Source organism: Neodiprion lecontei, chromosome 4 (genome assembly GCF_021901455.1).
Source record: "Neodiprion lecontei isolate iyNeoLeco1 chromosome 4, iyNeoLeco1.1, whole genome shotgun sequence".
Taxonomy (NCBI): Eukaryota; Metazoa; Arthropoda; class Insecta; order Hymenoptera; family Diprionidae; genus Neodiprion; species Neodiprion lecontei.
Window position 1 is genome coordinate 9,003,409 of NC_060263.1, and position 17,511 is coordinate 9,020,919.

The 17,511-nt window shown below is 39.5% G+C and overlaps 3 protein-coding genes and 1 pseudogene across 8 annotated transcripts in view; 1 reads left to right on the forward strand and 3 right to left on the reverse strand.

The window, feature by feature from the left end:
• Positions 1-17,511, forward strand: part of LOC107225054 (protein artichoke) — a 262,673-nt gene that overhangs the window by 172,329 nt on the left and 72,833 nt on the right. The window lies entirely within an intron of this gene.
• On the reverse strand, positions 1,747-4,033 carry LOC107225849 (maltase 1). The gene has a single exon (XM_015666443.2). The coding sequence runs from the start codon at positions 4,001-4,003 to the stop codon at positions 2,252-2,254; it is 1,752 nt and encodes a 583-aa protein (XP_015521929.2). The 5' UTR covers positions 4,004-4,033; the 3' UTR covers positions 1,747-2,251.
• Positions 9,085-10,197, reverse strand: LOC107225848 (annotated as a pseudogene).
• On the reverse strand, positions 11,724-16,646 carry LOC107225847 (maltase 1-like). The gene is made up of 4 exons (XM_046736849.1): positions 16,600-16,646; positions 13,816-13,846; positions 12,158-12,486; positions 11,724-12,060 (listed from the first exon to the last, which is right to left on the reverse strand). The coding sequence occupies exons 1-4, from the start codon at positions 16,644-16,646 to the stop codon at positions 11,724-11,726; spliced, it is 744 nt and encodes a 247-aa protein (XP_046592805.1).

Consider the following 17,511-nt stretch of genomic DNA (forward strand, 5'->3'; position numbering starts at 1 on the left):
GGGAACTCGCTATACTTACACCATGCATATATGGATCAAATGGCATCGCCAATCTCACTAAGTGCGTATTTCTTCGCTACTCCTCCGTGACGCGTATTGTGTGCATGGATGGATGGTGATACTGCAATGGAGGGATGAAAGTGCCAAGTTTCATACTTTTCTTCTCTTCGAGCAAATGTAAGTCACGCGACTTTCTTCCATCGTATCGTACGAACGCACACCCGTAGCGCATTTTTTTTCATTTTTTTTTTTACTCCCCGGCCCAATGCGATAACATATCGAAAATTAAAGCGGAGAAGTTCAAGCCGTTGGACCAGGTTTTTTCATATCGTTTTTCGGTCAGAAAATTGGTGAGTGCAATTTTCTGTGATGTGATCGGTGATTTTCGTCAACGAATGGTTCGACTGCGGGGTGAATTATTTTGCCTTAGCTTCCCCGGCGTCCGGGTAATTTGCCGAAATGTGCCAGCAATTATCTTAATACACAAAAGAAATAAAAAATTCCAGTCAGAGCTTTGGCAATTTTTACTGAAACTCAAATGTTTCTATTTCCCTCCTGACCACCTTGTATGATAATACGAAATAGATATTATCACGCGCTGAAAATGGACCTGTTCCATGCATTATACAAGATGGGCGAGCCGATCGCTATCGTATGGTAAGATAGTACTCTGCCAAATCTGCCGGGACGAGAGCGCGACGTTGTAGTTTCCCCGATCCACGGCAGGGAGCTGATACGCTCACAGCACTCCCGTAAGCAAATTAACCTATGATTATAAATATGTAGGTTCTGATTGCAACTCGGACATGCGCGGTGATACGTTATGCTGGTCAAGCAATGATTCCGTACCGCGAGTTGTACGTGTGGTTTGAAAAACTGAGACGACTTGGATATTTATGAGTTCGAGGAAAACAAATCCGCGCGTACGGATCTAGGGTCGGAAAATTTCTCTCTGCTTGACACTATCAGATTCTGCAACGCGCGATCACTTCAGATAATCTCTAATGTGCGACCTATGCCATGTTCTTCCTGTGTAATTACCCATAACCCAGCGATGCTATGTTCTTTGACGTAATCGTATAACTGACTTCGTTGAGACACTGGTTTATTGTTCCACGCTTATTAGTCATAAACGTAGGCTAAAATACTAGTAAACCTACGATTTATTTCCAGCGCCCTGAGAAGGACCATTGCTCTCTCGAAACTCACATAAACTGGTGCGTTACTCAATCATTATTGCTAAAAGTAATTGCTACTAAACATTTATCAAAGTAAAACTTTTAAGTGTACAAAAGCCGAAGTGTAACAACATAACTCAACTTTATATAGTACAAACCAGCTTCAACGTGTAGAAGTAATCAATTCGGTATTGAATCAAACGAAAACAAAGCTGAAATCAATGACACACCGTTTCGTTTTATCAACGTTGAGCCGAACTGCGTTTTTTTTCGCTTCGTCTATTTTAAGCATCTTTTGAAAATCGTAGTCAAACAATGAACGCTTATTCCGGTTTGAACGATTCGTGAACCATTTGCGCTTAAATGTTCATGCCAAACAGCAAATTCGGCCTTGCAAAACTCACCTTGCCGTGAATCGATAGTTACGGGACTAGTACAGGTGTCAGTGATGCTTCGCACATTCTTTTGAGTCACACACTATCACGATTAAGGTTCATCCCCATGGTTCATACAACATTATATTAATAGAAAAGTCAGTAAGAAAATTGTATTCTAAAATACAACTTAGCAATAGCAACAATTATAACGAGCTTGAATAATGGTTATAACAATAGCGATGATAATAATATAATTAACGATAAAGATTTTCAGTCGTTTTACCTTTGTAATTACAATGATCGACCGTTTCGCAGTTCAGAAGTTGCAACAAATATTCTTGGAGTTCGTTACGTTTGTAAACACACTTTTCAGACATGCGGTGACAATTCAAACAATCGCAAATTGTCACGGTTTTATTTAAAATCTTAAATTTATTACTGACACAATCACGAAGCCACTCGATAGTTAAACGTATTCAAAATCATGTGATACAATTACTTGTTAAGCAAATATTGTTTGAATAACCTGAAAATGGTGTAAAAAAATCCCCCATAACTCTGAGCTAGTCTTCAGACTCCATATTCTCTGCTCGGATACTCTTACCTAGGCCGGATGATGGAATTCTATATACACAGATATTTAATGTTTGCTTTAGAATATGAGAGGTTGTTGAAATACGTACAATAATTACATTACTAAGCTCCGTGGACGATTTGATATAGCCTTGGAGAGGTCAATACTATGGTGGTAGCAACCGGAAGTTGTACGCTGGAAGTAGTAACATTTCTGCCGGGAGTGATGCCGGACGAAACGCTCGACGTATACACGGTCATTTGATCTAGAACCGCGATGCTGTTTTTGACGTTGATGCTCACGCTTGATTCGGCGCAATTGACAAGAGCGACGATCGGAGTGGCCCCCGTGACCGATCGCGTAATAGCAAGGACGTTATCAGCGAGAACTTCCACGCTCAAGGACCCTCGTTTGAATATAGGCAACTTCCTGAGAGCCGTCATGGCCTGGTACACGTGGTAGTGCGAGTGGCTCACAGCCTTCTGTGCAGCAAGATTGAGGCTTACGTAGTTGCGATTCACCGGAAGCCAGGTTGTCGAGCTGGTGGAGAACCCAGCGCTCGTTGTGCTGTCCCATTGGTACGGAGTCCTCTCTGGATCCCGAGAGTACTGCTCGAAGTGTTCTGCATCTGTGTTACAAGCTGCAGGATCGACAGAGTCAACCCAGGATATTTCCCCGTCGAGCATGCCGATTTCGTCTCCGTTGTATGTTACTGAGATTCCAGGTAGGATCAGACAAACGATTGACATTTGATCAGCGCGATTCGAGCCGTACCTCGACGCTACCCTGCGTTGATCATGGTTACCTGTCACCCAATTCGCCACGTAATTTTCCGGCATGCTATCGAGCCAGCTATCGATTACACTCTTGAACTCTGCAGCGGTTGAACCGCTTCTGGTGTTGGTAATGAATCCAAAATTGAAAGGAATGTTGGAGCCGTGAGTGTAGTACTGCATTACGAGATCCGTGTTCGCGTATCCTTCGGTCATAATGACCTTCGTGTCGGTATTCGATTCCTGGGCATATTTATCCAGCAAATCTCTCCAGGACTGAAGGACATCATAGGTCTCGGGCTGGTCTTTGGAGTATATATGATTGAGAGAATCGTAGTATCCTGCTGAAACGTTCGCGTTGTTGGACGAAGGTTCATCGAGGAATCGATCATCCTCGAACATGTGGTTTATGGCGTCAATGCGGAATCCTTCAACGCCTCGTTTCAGCCAGAATGAGAGAACGTTTTCCATCTCCTTCCTCAAATTCGCATTCCTATAGTTGAGGTCAGGCTGACCTTTCACAAACTGGTGAAGATAGAACTGGCCTCTTTCTTCATTCCATTCCCAAGCAGATCCTTGAAAGGTACTAAGCCAATTGTTCGGTGGCTCATACTTCCCGGTATCATCTGGATTCTTTCCATCACGCCAAATGTAGTAGTCTGTGTACGGATCCTCGCGTCGAACGCTTTTCTTAAACCACTCGTGCTCGTCAGAGCTGTGATTTGGCACAAAGTCAAGAATAACTTTGAGGTTAAGCTGCTTTGCCCTTGCAACAAGTGCGTCGAAGTCGTCTAGGGTCCCGAACAGCGGATCGATGTCCACGAAGTTCGATATGTCGTAACCAAAGTCAGCCATTGGGCTCGGGTAAATTGGGGATATCCAAAGAGCACCAACACCTGCATCCACCAGATGATCCAGTTTACTCGTGACGCCGTTCAAATCCCCTACACCGTCCCCATCGCTGTCCTTGAAACTTCTTGGATAGATTTGATAGAAGGCGGTAGTTTTCCACCAATCTTGATTCGATACGATTTCGGTTCCAGTGCGGCAACCGAGAGCGCTTGCCAGTCCGATGAACAATATTGCTAGCTGGGACAGCATGGTGGCAACGGTGTTTTCTGCTGGCTCGTACCGTATTTATATACGCTTGAATTCTAAAAAAAATACACCATTGTACAAAAATTCTCCGGTATCATTAACAGGTAACTTAGTCAACGCTATCTTATCCATTTGGGTGCAAATACTGATAATCGTAATCCACATTTCTTTAAATGAGAACTTAGTGATAGGAATCCGAGTTCACTTGAATTCATCGATTAAATAACATCCGCAACTCAGATCAAATCTGCAATCATAGCTAATCCGCTTTGATACACTATGACACTGACGCACACATTTTTCTGTTATCTTACTCTCATTTCTTCATTAAGCTTATCTATACATGATCGCGAATATTATTTTATCCTTATTCATAATTTTCTGTGCAAATTTAGTTTCATACCAATCGGGTTTCAATTTGTTTAGTGCTAGTACGGGTTCACTCTAGTGATCGTCAATTCATTTCACTGCCCAGTACTTCTAACTATATCGTAGTTCCAGACACCACCTAACTGGAGCCACACTCTTTTTTCTGCACTCTAACATTTGCGAAAATTTTTTTTTTGCAATGGTTCTAACCATCCATGTGGAAATCGAACGGTAACTCATAGATATGCAACTAATTACTCATCACGCTACAACAGAATTACGAGCGCTGATAAACTTTGAAGTTCACGTATAATTGAGTAGTCCGGAAAGAAATTTTCATATGTAACTATGTGTCATTCGAAGAAACGTACTTCTGCAGATTTGACAGTATGCTAATTTCACTTTGATATCCATTCTCGAGGGCTCTAGTTATCGAAAAGAATGAAATATTACCAAAAATTAATATGACCGTTAATTTACGGTGCTACAAATACGTGACCGGATATTGCAGCAGCAATAGCAATCATGAGCAAACACATTACTGCATCCACTGTGTTGAGTGTGTTGTGGTAGACTGAACTAAGGCGAGAAGAGTTGCAAGATACTTGAAAGAGGCGATAGAGTACACACTAAAGTTGAACAATAATGAACAAGGAAGCTGGGTTGATAAGCTACGCGGCAGGAAGTCAAATAGGTGTTACGTGTTCAAATTCTGCAGAGGCACAATCAGATCCGCGTGCCGGAAACAAACCCTTGTAGCTCTTTTATCCACGGAGGTAGAATTCATAGCTTGAGCAAAGTCATGTCGCGAAGCAGTACAGAGTCGAAGGCTGCTGGAAGGGTTTAATGAGAACCAAAGGAATCTTAACGCCGTTCAAAAAGGCAATAAAAGTTACCTTCAACCGTATGAAAGCTGAAAATTATAACATCGAGCAAAATATTTAGTGATAAAATACTGTTTCGTTAGGGATCCAAATAATAGGAAAGTAGTGGAACCAACTGGGGCAGTAAGATTAGGCATACCTAATTGTGAACAATTAGGATTGGAGGATTGGATTCAGTGGATGATACTCGTTAAGAGATAACGTTAAGTATATAGAATATACACGGTTCTAAAAAAAATGTCCCAGACGGTCCACTAAAACTTTTGGGTAGATTTAACAATTTTTTAGTGTACAACTATGTGAAAAAAAAGTAAAAATTATAAATTGAACGTTGATGTGACAATTTAAACGTTAAAATTACAAAAATTTTAGCCATATTCCCCAACAGAAATGTAACAAATAAAACACAGTGGACCTGCTGGGATGTTATGTTTAGTTCAATTTTTCCAACCTTGTGTAAGCGAATCTGTGTCAACATATGATTTCAAAAATGTGTAACACACATATGCACACAAACCTAAGTACCGGCCGATCAATTTTTAGAATAAATACCGGTCTCGCGTGAGGAAATTTCACTCCTCTAAGTGCACCGATATTGTGTTACAGTAAAATTACTCAATTCTTCCATCACCGTGATACTGCAATACTTGCGATGGAATACTATGGTTATGTAACTAGAATCTGCCCTTTGTTAGGTATATATTTACCAATTTAGTTAATATAAGCCGTTGCACAATATCTTTGATAGTATTAGGTTACCAATTTTAGTGTGCCACAAGAGCAGCGATTATAGGAATTGGTTACACAGAAAATATGTTTCCCAGAATTAAAATCTCAACACACGGCTTACTGAAACGCTACTCATCTTCTGTGACACTCAAATGCTATGGTTCACAATATCCAATTCAAGTTTCAATCAATGCACGAGAATTATGGCACATGGAACATTACGATGCACAACGAACGTAACATACATGCATGTTTCACGTTTCGTATTCAACCAGTTTTGTTACAGGTAAAAATGATAAAATCTACGAATTTTCGCGTAAATCGCATTGTTTACAGCATAGTTTACTTTTTCGTGTTTAGATACATTACCTGAATTATTTCAGATTATTATCAAGTACTTGTTCATTGCGTAAAAAACGATAAACTATAGAATTTCTTTCACATTAATCGACAATGAATTGATGCTGAGAAGGTTGAAATGAATAATTCTTTTACGTCCACGGTTGAACAGGCGAAAGTACTTGTAGAGTAGCAGTTGTATTTTCTTGAATCTAAGAAATTTCTGTAGTCATCTTATATCTGCAATAACGCAAAATATTCCACCTATACGAAACAGAGTTAGGAATCAATATACCTACGGCAATTCCAAGACCAATATTATCTTTCGGGGAATGTCAAAAAATCATTCATACTTTCAGATAAATCAAACTTATAAAAATTGCAGGTCATGTTACGCTCCATCTCACGTTTCTTTTTTTTAACATTGCTTCGTAGGTACAGTGTATTGTTCTCAAGCCGCAGTTTTTTCCTTTTTCAGAAAGAAAATCTTAATTCTGGCATTGACCTCTTACCGTATAGATTTGCGAGCGACATCCCAGAAGATATACCCTATCACATTTGACAGTCATCTCCACGAACATATGATTATTTGTTTTCATTTCTTGGCATGGTACAAACAGTATTCAAGTGGTTGGTTACATTTTTTTCTCCTAATTCCCAAGGTGCTAGTGAGCAAATTATTCGTAAGAGATTAAATGTACAAAAATTTTATACTTTATAAATTAAACATTCCAGTCCTCACATACTTGGAATACTTTTTTTTACCAACTCACGACCTTGTTGCTTCCGTTGAAAGCCATTTTTCGATCGTAGAGAAACAACCTTGAATTCCTTTCGATTTTAATTTTCCGCTATTTGCCTTTAAGCTTAGGTATAACGTTACCTATACTACAGGTAAACACACGGGCATTTCGACGCATGTACATATGCAAATAATTATTATCAACCAAGCTCTGCAGACGTATGCTAGATGTTTTCAAATTGTTCAGCACAACCCGCATTGTTTGACCAGCCGATATGTGGATCAATGTGCACAAATGCTGCTAAAAAAATTGATTGGAGGGTAAATACAAGGGCTTTAGTGTGATAATTATCAAACTATCAGTGAAACAAACAGCTACCCTGTAATCAACCCGGTTATTTTTAATTGCCTGAATCGATGTACGCTGATAATTTCTCTAGCTCACTGATCGAAATCAATCACTTACGATTATTGTATAGTATCTTTGTTTAATCTATATTTGTACAAAGTGAAAAAAATGCCATAAAAATTATGAGTTCTTGTAAAACCGAAGCTAAGGACAACTTACATTTGCTCGTATCACTGTGTCAACTGCCAATATGTTACGCAAAGGCGTACCTAACTACTAAGAATTCAGTATCATTTTTGTTCTCTCAATTTTCTGCTATCCAAATAAAGGAGATTATTCCGACCATCGTCATTTGGAAATAAATAAGTTTCAACTACATCAATTCCGCTATATTCAAAATGGATTTACTCAACCTTAAATGGAATTTATGAAAACGGAGGTGATTGACATTTCTGCTTTAATGATGTACATATTGCTCTGCTGTTAGAATTAACGATCGTAAACTCAAAGCAAAATTCATTACTTTGAAAACATGGCTTTCTGTACCTGTTACATACCTATATTTCTGTACATATTCTGTACGCAATTAATTTAAGCCTGACGTGAATAGCTTTTGGGATAAGTGAACGAACTCCCATTTATGATGAGCGCTACTATTTCGTGTGCCCACAAACAAGCCAGCTGCAAGCCGAATGGGAATCAATTAACAAAGCTAATGATGAGATATCAATTTCTCTCAACTGAAAAGTCTATTTCACTAAAACATATTTACCAGGCTTTGTTTCGAGGTCTTAACGATAGCGTACAATCAATTAAATGTTAGTACTACAGTAGCGGCACCATGAAGTTCAATGTTTTGAGGTTGCGACTCTGGTTCCCGGAGTAATGTTGGAGGAAACACTTGACGTATAGACAGTCATTTGTGACAAACAGCCCGTGCTTGATGAAGCATTCACAATCTCGTTAGTTTCAGCGAAATTGACAATAGCAACGATTGTCGAGGCACCGGTTACCGTCGCACAATAACGAGGACGTTACCAGCGAGCACTTTCACGTCCAAGGATCCTCTTCTGGGTATGGGTAACTTTCGGAGAGCAGTCGTAGCCCGGTGGACATGATAGTGGGAGAGTTATGTAGTTCTCATTGACCGGAAGCCAGGTTTGCAGGTTAGTAAAGAACCCGGCACTCGTCGTACGGTTCCATTGATAGGGATCCTCGCTGAATCCCGAGTCTACTGCTTATAGTGTTCTGGGTCGGTATTACAGGCCGTAGGATATTTCGGTACCGACTATGCCAATTTCATCTCCATTACAAGTTACACCGATCCCAGGAAGAATTAGACACAGAATTGACACTTGGTCCTCGCGATCGGTGCCGTACCTTGACGTGACTCTGCGCTGATCATGATTGTCTATCACTCAGTTGTCCAAGTAGTTGGTAGGCATATTGATCATCCAGTTGTCAATTACGATTTTCAGTTCTTGAGCGGTTGAACCACTTCTGGCATCTGTAGAAGAATAAATGAAATGGAACATTGGAACCGTGAGTATAGTAATTCATTACGAGATCTGTGGCTGCGTAGGCTTCGTTCATGATGACTTTCGTGTCAGTTTTCGTTTCCGTGGAATATTTATCAAGAAGGTCTCTCCATGACTGGATAATGTGGTAGGTTTCAGGCTGATTCATGGTTTTTTGACAAGGGTTCATCCTTGAACTCGGCTTCCTCTATCAGAACAGGAACAGCATCTATGTAAAATCCATCGACGCCTCTTTTTAACCAACAGGTGAGGACATTTTTCATTTCTTTCCTCATCTCTGTAGCGGAGATCGGACTGGCCCTTTAGAACCTGGTGAAAGTAGTATTGACCTCGCTGATCGTTCCATTCCCATGCGGATCCTTGAAAGGCACTGATCCAATTATTCGGAGGTTGGTAAATGCTGGTTCCTGTTTCGCATATTGCGTCATGCCAAACGTAGTAATTCGTGTAAGGATCCTCGCGACGAATGCTTTTCTAGAACCACTCGTGCTCGTCAGAGCTGTGATTTGGCACAAAGTCAAGAATAACTTTGAGGTTAAACTCCTTCGCCTTTGCAACAAGATTGTCAAAGTCGTCCAAGGTCCCGAACTCTGGATCGATATTCACGAAGTCTGCTATGTCGTAACCAAAGTCAGCCATTGGGCTCGGGTGAATTGGAGCTATCCAAAACGCGCCGACACCCGTATTAAACATCTGATCGAGTTTACTTGTGACGCCATTCAAGTCTTTAACACCATCCCCATTACTGTTCTCAAAGCTTCTAGGGTAGATTTGATAGAAGACAGTAGTTTTCCACCAATCTTTTTTTGCTCGCCAGCCCGATGGATAATATCGGTAGTTGGGACAGCATGACGTTGACAATGTTTCTTAATACTACGAATCCAACTATTATATACTCAGGAGGTGATAAAATCGTACCGTAAAAAAAAAAAAAGATTTATAATCTTGTGTCCAAGAGGTGTAGTCTACGTTGTCTTATCAACTATGGCACAAATATTGATAATTGTAATCAATACCTTTCGCAAACTCAACAGGTAATCAACAAAAGTCTTGGTATGGTATTTTACACCACTTCTTTGGTGTAAACGTACATATTTAGTGATCTTTTAACACGACAAACTCCTTCATGTGCATGTAGGCTGTTTCGACGATTCTTCCAACCGTGTTGACACATGCTTACATACTTATTGCTAATACGATCTCACTTCAATGATTACTGGCGACTTACTCTGCTTCACTTGTGCCATGACAGGATTGCGATCCTGGACAACGACTGGAGTACGTCATAACGAGTAGTCAAAACTGGGAAATTTACCTCCCCCGAGACACATGAGCAGAAATATTGTCTTGGATATGAAAAGATAGCAAACCATACACAAACATTATCGTTAGTTTTATGGTCATTCGATACTTCCCGTTCCTCATTTACAAAAGGGCTACAAAAATTCGTCATGACCAAATAATGCATAAAAGTGAATTACTGAGACATAGCAGCTGGCTGAAAAATATCATCACTGCAAATTACCCTGCAAAAAGAAACTTTAATAATCTGCTGCATAACAACTCTTGAAGAGGAAAAGATGGTTCTATCATTGTAAATTTTATAGTGTTTAATTCGAGTTGAGATCGAACATGATCTGGCCTGAATTGTTCGAGAAATATAGCACGAACAACGAAATAGATTAAATAACCGAAAAATGTATTTTTTTCCTCCTCGTTCTGCTCAACACAAGTATAGGAATAAGTAATTGTAGGGTCAAGTGGAGCAACACGAACTATATTTACCCCTTGAAATATACTGTAATTAATACGCTTTTTATTGCACAAAGAAATTTATCACTTTCAACGATAAGTGCTAATAATAAATAACGAAGTAAATAGTAAAATTGTTGGCTCCACTTCAAGGTTTCATGATATAATACAACTCTTGGGATGTCAGTACCACGATAGCGGCACCAGACAATCGAATTTCCCGTTCTAGTCATTGTCGTGCTTGGAGTAATATTGGATTAGGTTTTCATAATTTCGATTAGGTTTACCGTGCTGGCTGCGGCATTAACAACCCGATCAATTTCTCCGCAATTGATCAGAGCATGTATTGGAGAAACTCCAGTGATGGATCGCACAACAACTAGGATGTCTCCAGTGAGAACTTTTACGTCCAAGGCTCCCCTCCTGAGTATAGGTAATTTTCGAACAACCATCAATCGCAAGGTACACATGATAATGGGAGTGGCTTACTGTCTTCTGTGCAGTAAGATTTAGTGTTTTGTAGTTTTCATTCGCGGATGTGAATTTGTTAAATTTTAAGAGAAGCCCGCGCTCGTCGTGCCATCCCACTGATGGGTAGTCCTAGCTGCATCTCGAGAGTACGGCTTATACCGTTCCTTGGCAGTACTGTAACCGGTAGGGTCAACGGTATTTTCCCAAGGCATTTAGGTGCTGATCATGCATACTACGTAACAGCGATCCCAGATAGAGTCAGGCACAGAATCGATATTTGATTCACGCGACGAACGCCGCATCTTAAGGCGATCATGGGCTGATCGTGGTTACTTACAACCCAATTCGTGGCGTAGTTGTTTTGTAGATGTTTTAGCATATTATTAATCCAATTGTCAAATATAATTTTCAGTTCCTCAGCCGCTGAACCATTCCGAGCGGCACTGATTGAATAGAAAATGAACGAGACGGCAAAGCCATAAGTATAGTAAGTCATACCGAGATTTATGCTTGCAATAGCCTCATTCATGATGATCTTAGTTCTGGTAATTCATTTATGTACAACATTTGTCAACAAGGTTTCTCCAACACCGCAAAACATGTTAAGTCTTAGGCTGATCCTTGATGAAAATATGATCGAGAAAGTCGTAATGGCCTTCTGGAACTCCGAGTTGTTGGACCAAGATTCATTTTCAAATTCCTCATCCTCTATCAATCCGTTAATAGCGTCAATCCGAAAACCGTCAATGTCTCGGTTCAACCAAAATGCAAAAACGTCCTCCATCTTTTCCCCCAACAAAATGTTTCTGTAGTTGAGGTCAGGCTGAGCTTTGATAAACTGATAAAAGTAGTACTGGCCCCTTTCCTCGTTCCATTCCCAATCAGATCTGTAAAAGACTCTAAGTCAGTTATTCGAACGTTTTCATTCAAATACTGAACCCACTTTCATATGTCATGTTTTTCCAGATGTAGTAATTGGTGTACGGGTCGTCCCGGAACGAATCGTGCCGATCGAAACTGTGATTTGATACAAAATCGATAATCACTTTAAGATCAAGCTGTTTCACTCTTAGAACCAGTTTTCCAAAGTCATCGAGAATACCGAATATTGGATCAATGTCTGTGAAGTTTGATATGTCATAGCCAAAGTCCACCATTGGACTCGAGTAAATTCGAGATATCCAAAAAGCGTTGATACCTGAGTCTACCGGATGCTCCAACTTACTCGTGATTCCGTTCACGTCTCCAACGCCGTCTCCATCGCTTTCCTTGAAACTTCTTGGGTATATCTGATAGAAGACAGAGGTTTTCCACTAATTTTTATCCCAGACCACTTCAGTCCCTGGATTGCAAGTGAGAACACCAACCAGCACAATATATAACGTTATAACTTCTACCTGCACGATATCAACAGTATTGCCCACTGCTCTGAATCGAGTTATATGCACTTGGACTTGAAGTAAAAACATGTTTATGACAGGTCAAAAATTTTTTGTTGATATCAAGTAAAGTCATTCGTCTTCATATTATCCAGTACGTAGTGCAATATATACTGATAATTCATTTCTGTTTTTTCTGTTCTTAAGTAGCGATAACACGCCTTCAGACGTGCCTCGGAAATCGAAGATTACTCCAATTTATCTGTTTTATTCGTCATTTATCCAAACGATGGTATTTTTTGACAATGCCAAACGTTGTCTATGTAGCGTGTCACTGTTGACGAACCTTGTCAACTAAACAACGGTAACACACCCAATTTACTACGTGCAATGAGTATGCTCAGCAGTTGCAGAATAATTTTACTGCGTACAATTAGAATACCGTGATATCGGTCAAATCCTGAATCTAAATCACCATACGCAATTACGTCATTGAGAATTATTCCTTTCCTGCCGCAGATTACGTATTGTACACTTGAGGCAATCGGAAGTGCTTATCCAGTCAATGTCTTGCGTGCGAGTCCCCCTTTTATCACTACACACGTCATTCCAGCCCTTGACCACTCACCACTGGTGCCGCTGGAAGGGCGTCACGTCGCCATTATCGGGCTGATTGTATGCTAAGAGGTTAGGGATTCCTTTGTAATTCAAAACAATCATAATGTGCAAATCAAATAATGGATCATCCATCTCTAGAACCTTAACCTCTTTGGCGTCTATGAGTTATTAGCACAGCACACGCGTTGAGGACAACGCGTATTGTTATTTCCAAAGGTTTTGATGAATTCTGATTGCCTGTAGAAACGAGGGAAACAATAGTACTTGATTACAGATACCATTTATACCGATATTCGCCCGTATGGTCCAAAAAATATGAATAAAATTCCTGAAAACGAAGTATTAGAATTCATATTCAGAGATAATTTTACTAACATGATTTTCAGAAAACCTCCGTTTTTATCAATTCCACTTTTGAATATTCTGACTGTCTATATATGAAACAAATTCAATTTGTGCTAGGATTTTGACTCAACAGACAATCGATTATAAAATTATAGAAATATCGAAAAACTGTCCTGATTCACTTACAACATAGTGCTACATTCTAAAAAATAATGTCCTACATTACCAATTTTACGGTCTTTACGGATTATCTGAGTGTTCTTGTTTCTTCGCAATCAGCTGATATATTTATCTAACAACATAATCAGGGACGCCAATTGATTTCTGACTTCTAAACAAAATATTGATACCGTCGTAATGATTACATCACAATATGTTCTGTTGAGACTACCACCTGCACTAAAAATTCGTCACTTATATGTATATGAATATTTGAGCATATAAATAGCTGAAGTTTCACTTTCGAAATGCCAGTTTTTTGAAAAACCGAACGTTTCGTAGGAAAAGAGTATTAAAAAAAACGTCAGCGTAAGAATCTTATTCACAATAACTTGAAATAACACGTTTCGATCTTAATCGTTCGGCAAAATTCGATTTACTCTTCGTAACGTATTCGTATCAACTCAAAGGTAAATGATATTGATTAAAGAAACAGTTTGACAAAACATGTAGAAGATTGGTCAGAATTTCATGCACAGGAGAACACAAAGAAACGGCTAAATGGAAAAACCAACTTCAAAGAACAAAGCAAAAAAGTACAAGCAATAAAACAGGGGTAGAAATATAACCTACTGTAAATATATTTCGTTTAAACTGCCATGTGTAAATTTCCACCCACTCAACGTACAACTTGTGCGCCGTTTCTCAATGAAGATGTGTGATGAGCACAGATTTTGGGCTTTATGTCAACATCAAACGCTCAGCTTATCCTCTTGTCCCCGTCACACTGAAACATTTAAAAACTTGTTTTGGATTACCGAGTGATGCAGATTTTCATCTGATTCACCTGGCTCACTCTAATCTTGTGCATACTGATTTAGTATGTTTATCTCGTTAACAGTAAGAGGGTGACTTCTTCTCAACGAACACTTATCGTCAGTTTCAATTTTTAAAATCTTTAGTTCTTTATTTCACACTTCTTTTTCTTCTGAACCTCCGTTTTACAATGGCCTCCTAACTTTTTTGAATTCACTAATCGCGCATTCTCACTTTACAAGACTTTATCGCGCTCTATACTTCATCGCAGTTACTTTCTAATAGGCGCGATTATTTGACATTCAAAATAGGATTGTTTCTTGTAACAATTTGGTGATGTATGAATCACAATTTTATGCACTCACCAAAATATCTCATGTGATTTTAATGTCATGTATATTGGCAAAGGAAGTATGAAGATATTGTCTTCAAATTACAATCCAAAGAAAAAATTTACGGGTTTAAACACGTGTTACTTATTATATCACTGGGTTCTTCATCGTCACTGGATTGTAATAAATATTCGTACCTAATCCACTGTTTATCCAATCTTACCGACCCACGTGTGTTGGCATCGATGCAGATTTCAAACCTTTTAAGAAGCTTTATGTGATTTTATTGAGTTTTAATATTTTTAATATTTTGCGTTAGCCAAAATCCTTTACATTGTCGACAGAACGATGCATTCGAGGAAACTTAAACTGTCACAAAGATCGCTTCGTTGAGATGAAGTTCAGAATTAAGATGAAATGCTTTAATTTCGCTCGTGAATCATGATTACAAGCAATAATAAGCCAACATATTTTTTTGTGGTATCGCAAATCAATTATATGATTTATACTTAAAAATTGATGTTTTCGCGAGGATCCATTTTGACAGCTATCTACACATCATTATGTTCATGCGAAATTGTAATGAAACGTGCTCAGCCAAGCGTTTCATCGATATACAATTTCAGTAAATCATCTCTCTCGGATCACGGGAGTGCTTGTCACGTGCTGTAAATATTGGAACTTCGGTTTTGGTTGCAATGAAACTGTTCACAGCTCACGAGAATTTAACAGTTGCAGAGGTTGGGGTTGCCATCATTATCCAAAGTGCATTGTTTGCTCGCTCCAACATTTGCGCAGAACCTCGTTTATCCGCTATTCAGTTTCAGGATCCCCGCAATGAGTTTCCGCTAAATCAAGGAAATATTTATCGATATCGTGACATTTTTATGTTTTTTTTTTTTGTCAATTCCATTTCTCGTTTTCTTCATTTTATACATTTTCCGGAGGCTTAGTACTTCCATTTTTACGCTGTTGTTTCCCCGGTCTACGCTACGCGTATAATTGAGGCGGGGCCGCGGGGTTTAAAACGTGACGGATAAAGGAAAATAAAAAACGTGGGGGTCGCCTGGGAGCTTAAGCTCTTTTAAACAGAAAGCCGATAACATCGATGGAAAGCCGTTAACGGATAACGCCTCTATTTAACCAGACTGAAAAAGAATCTGAGAGTGCTAAAGAGATGGTGTGAAAGAAAACCGTGCTGAAAAACGACCGGATCATTAAAGAAATCCCGTACAATTCGGCTGATGGAATTTTCAACGAGACTTTCCTGTTTTTTTTTTTCTCTTGACATTTTTCATTTCTGTTAAATATCTGCAAGTTGACGCAGCAACCAACATGATCTCGGGATCTTTCGAGACTTGGTTACGCAAAGCCGCTTATTTCTGAACCCAAAAGCCTGTCAAAGGTCGTCTCAACGTCTTCGGAACTGTACACAAGTCGTACTCAAAGACAGCCTTCATGCAGCGAATAAATTGAGCGGATTCCGAAAAACCGTGAGCACACCATTGACGCTATTCAATCCATCCACTTCTTGCACCCTGATCTTACTCGTTCCCCCCACCGCGTTAGGCTTGCTATAAGCTCGAATGAGGTAAGTTACATTCATCCGAATAATTCCTTGACACGTTTCAGCTTTGTATATTCACTGCAGAAAGCTGTAGAGGAGGGCTGTTACCGACTATGAATTAATTAAACGAAAGTTAAGTCGCAATTAAATATGTTCATCATTCAATCGCGAGTTTCAGTCAACTAATTGGAAACATGATTGAATACTTACTTTTCAGTAACCTGATCGTTTACTTTATGGAGAGGGGTATTTGACATTGTGGAATGCCTGTTGGAGACTGTGCTTGGAGACGCGAATCAGTCCGTGGATTTTATGCAAATCTTATAATGGTAGTTTTCTCGTTTGGTTATGTAATTAACCGTTGAAAACTTGGAAGTTTGTTCCACTTCTGCCTAAAACTCGAAAGGCAACCGAAGTCTTACATCAGTAAACAGTTGAAGTATGTACCGGGCTTTAGAGGACTTAGGAGGGTGATAAATTTATCAACATTTCTGCGTTTTGTGTACCCGTCAAGGAAATGTTCGTAATCTGAAGCGGCTCAGGTTTCTTGTATTTCACCGGATCCTGTGGGTCTGAACGAGTCTGACTCTCATACGCGATAATAATATACACCGGGACTAAATAAACCGGGATTGCCTTTGTCTCCATAACTTACACCTCCGGAATGTTGAGGCGTATTTGCCAGGTTATAATTAACCCCTGAGGTGGTACGTTCCACGTTAAAGCAACTGCCACCCTTTCCGTGCAATCAGATGCTTTAAAAATGAAAGAAGTCTCCAATCCGCAAGAGAGAACCTTGAAGAAAACCCGGACGTCCCGGAACTGGCAATTAACCCGGTATGCTTTAATTGACGTCATAATCATAATATACATTACGATGAAGAGAGTTATTTGAATGTCAATAACTGCACCAATTTCGTTGGTTTTAATATTTGCCAGCGTACGTCTTTCAAATTTCTTCATCGCAATGTCAATATTAATGCATTACTTTGAAGTCGATTCAATGTCAGTTCATAATTTCGATATTACAGAGTGAAATGATTCGAGTAAATGGCCAAAGTCCGTATGTACGTTAATGTAGTACGGACGTGGCATCGGAATTCTACTTTATTCCTGCGAGAA

Bases quoted from the DNA above. Each gene is read 5' to 3' on its own strand.
- LOC107225849 (XM_015666443.2), bottom strand. From the start codon at position 4,003: ATGCTGTCCCAGCTAGCAATATTGTTCATCGGACTGGCAAGCGCTCTC.
- LOC107225847 (XM_046736849.1), bottom strand. From the start codon at position 16,646: ATGTCAAATACCCCTCTCCATAAAGTAAACGATCAGGTTACTGAAAA. The intron at 13,847-16,599 runs GTAAGTATTCAA...TATTTTGTTTAG, and splicing joins AACGATCAGGTTACTGAAAA to AAGTCAGAAATCAATTGGCG. The intron at 12,061-12,157 runs GTACACCAATTA...AGTCTTTTACAG, and splicing joins GATTCGTTCCGGGACGACCC to ATCTGATTGGGAATGGAACG.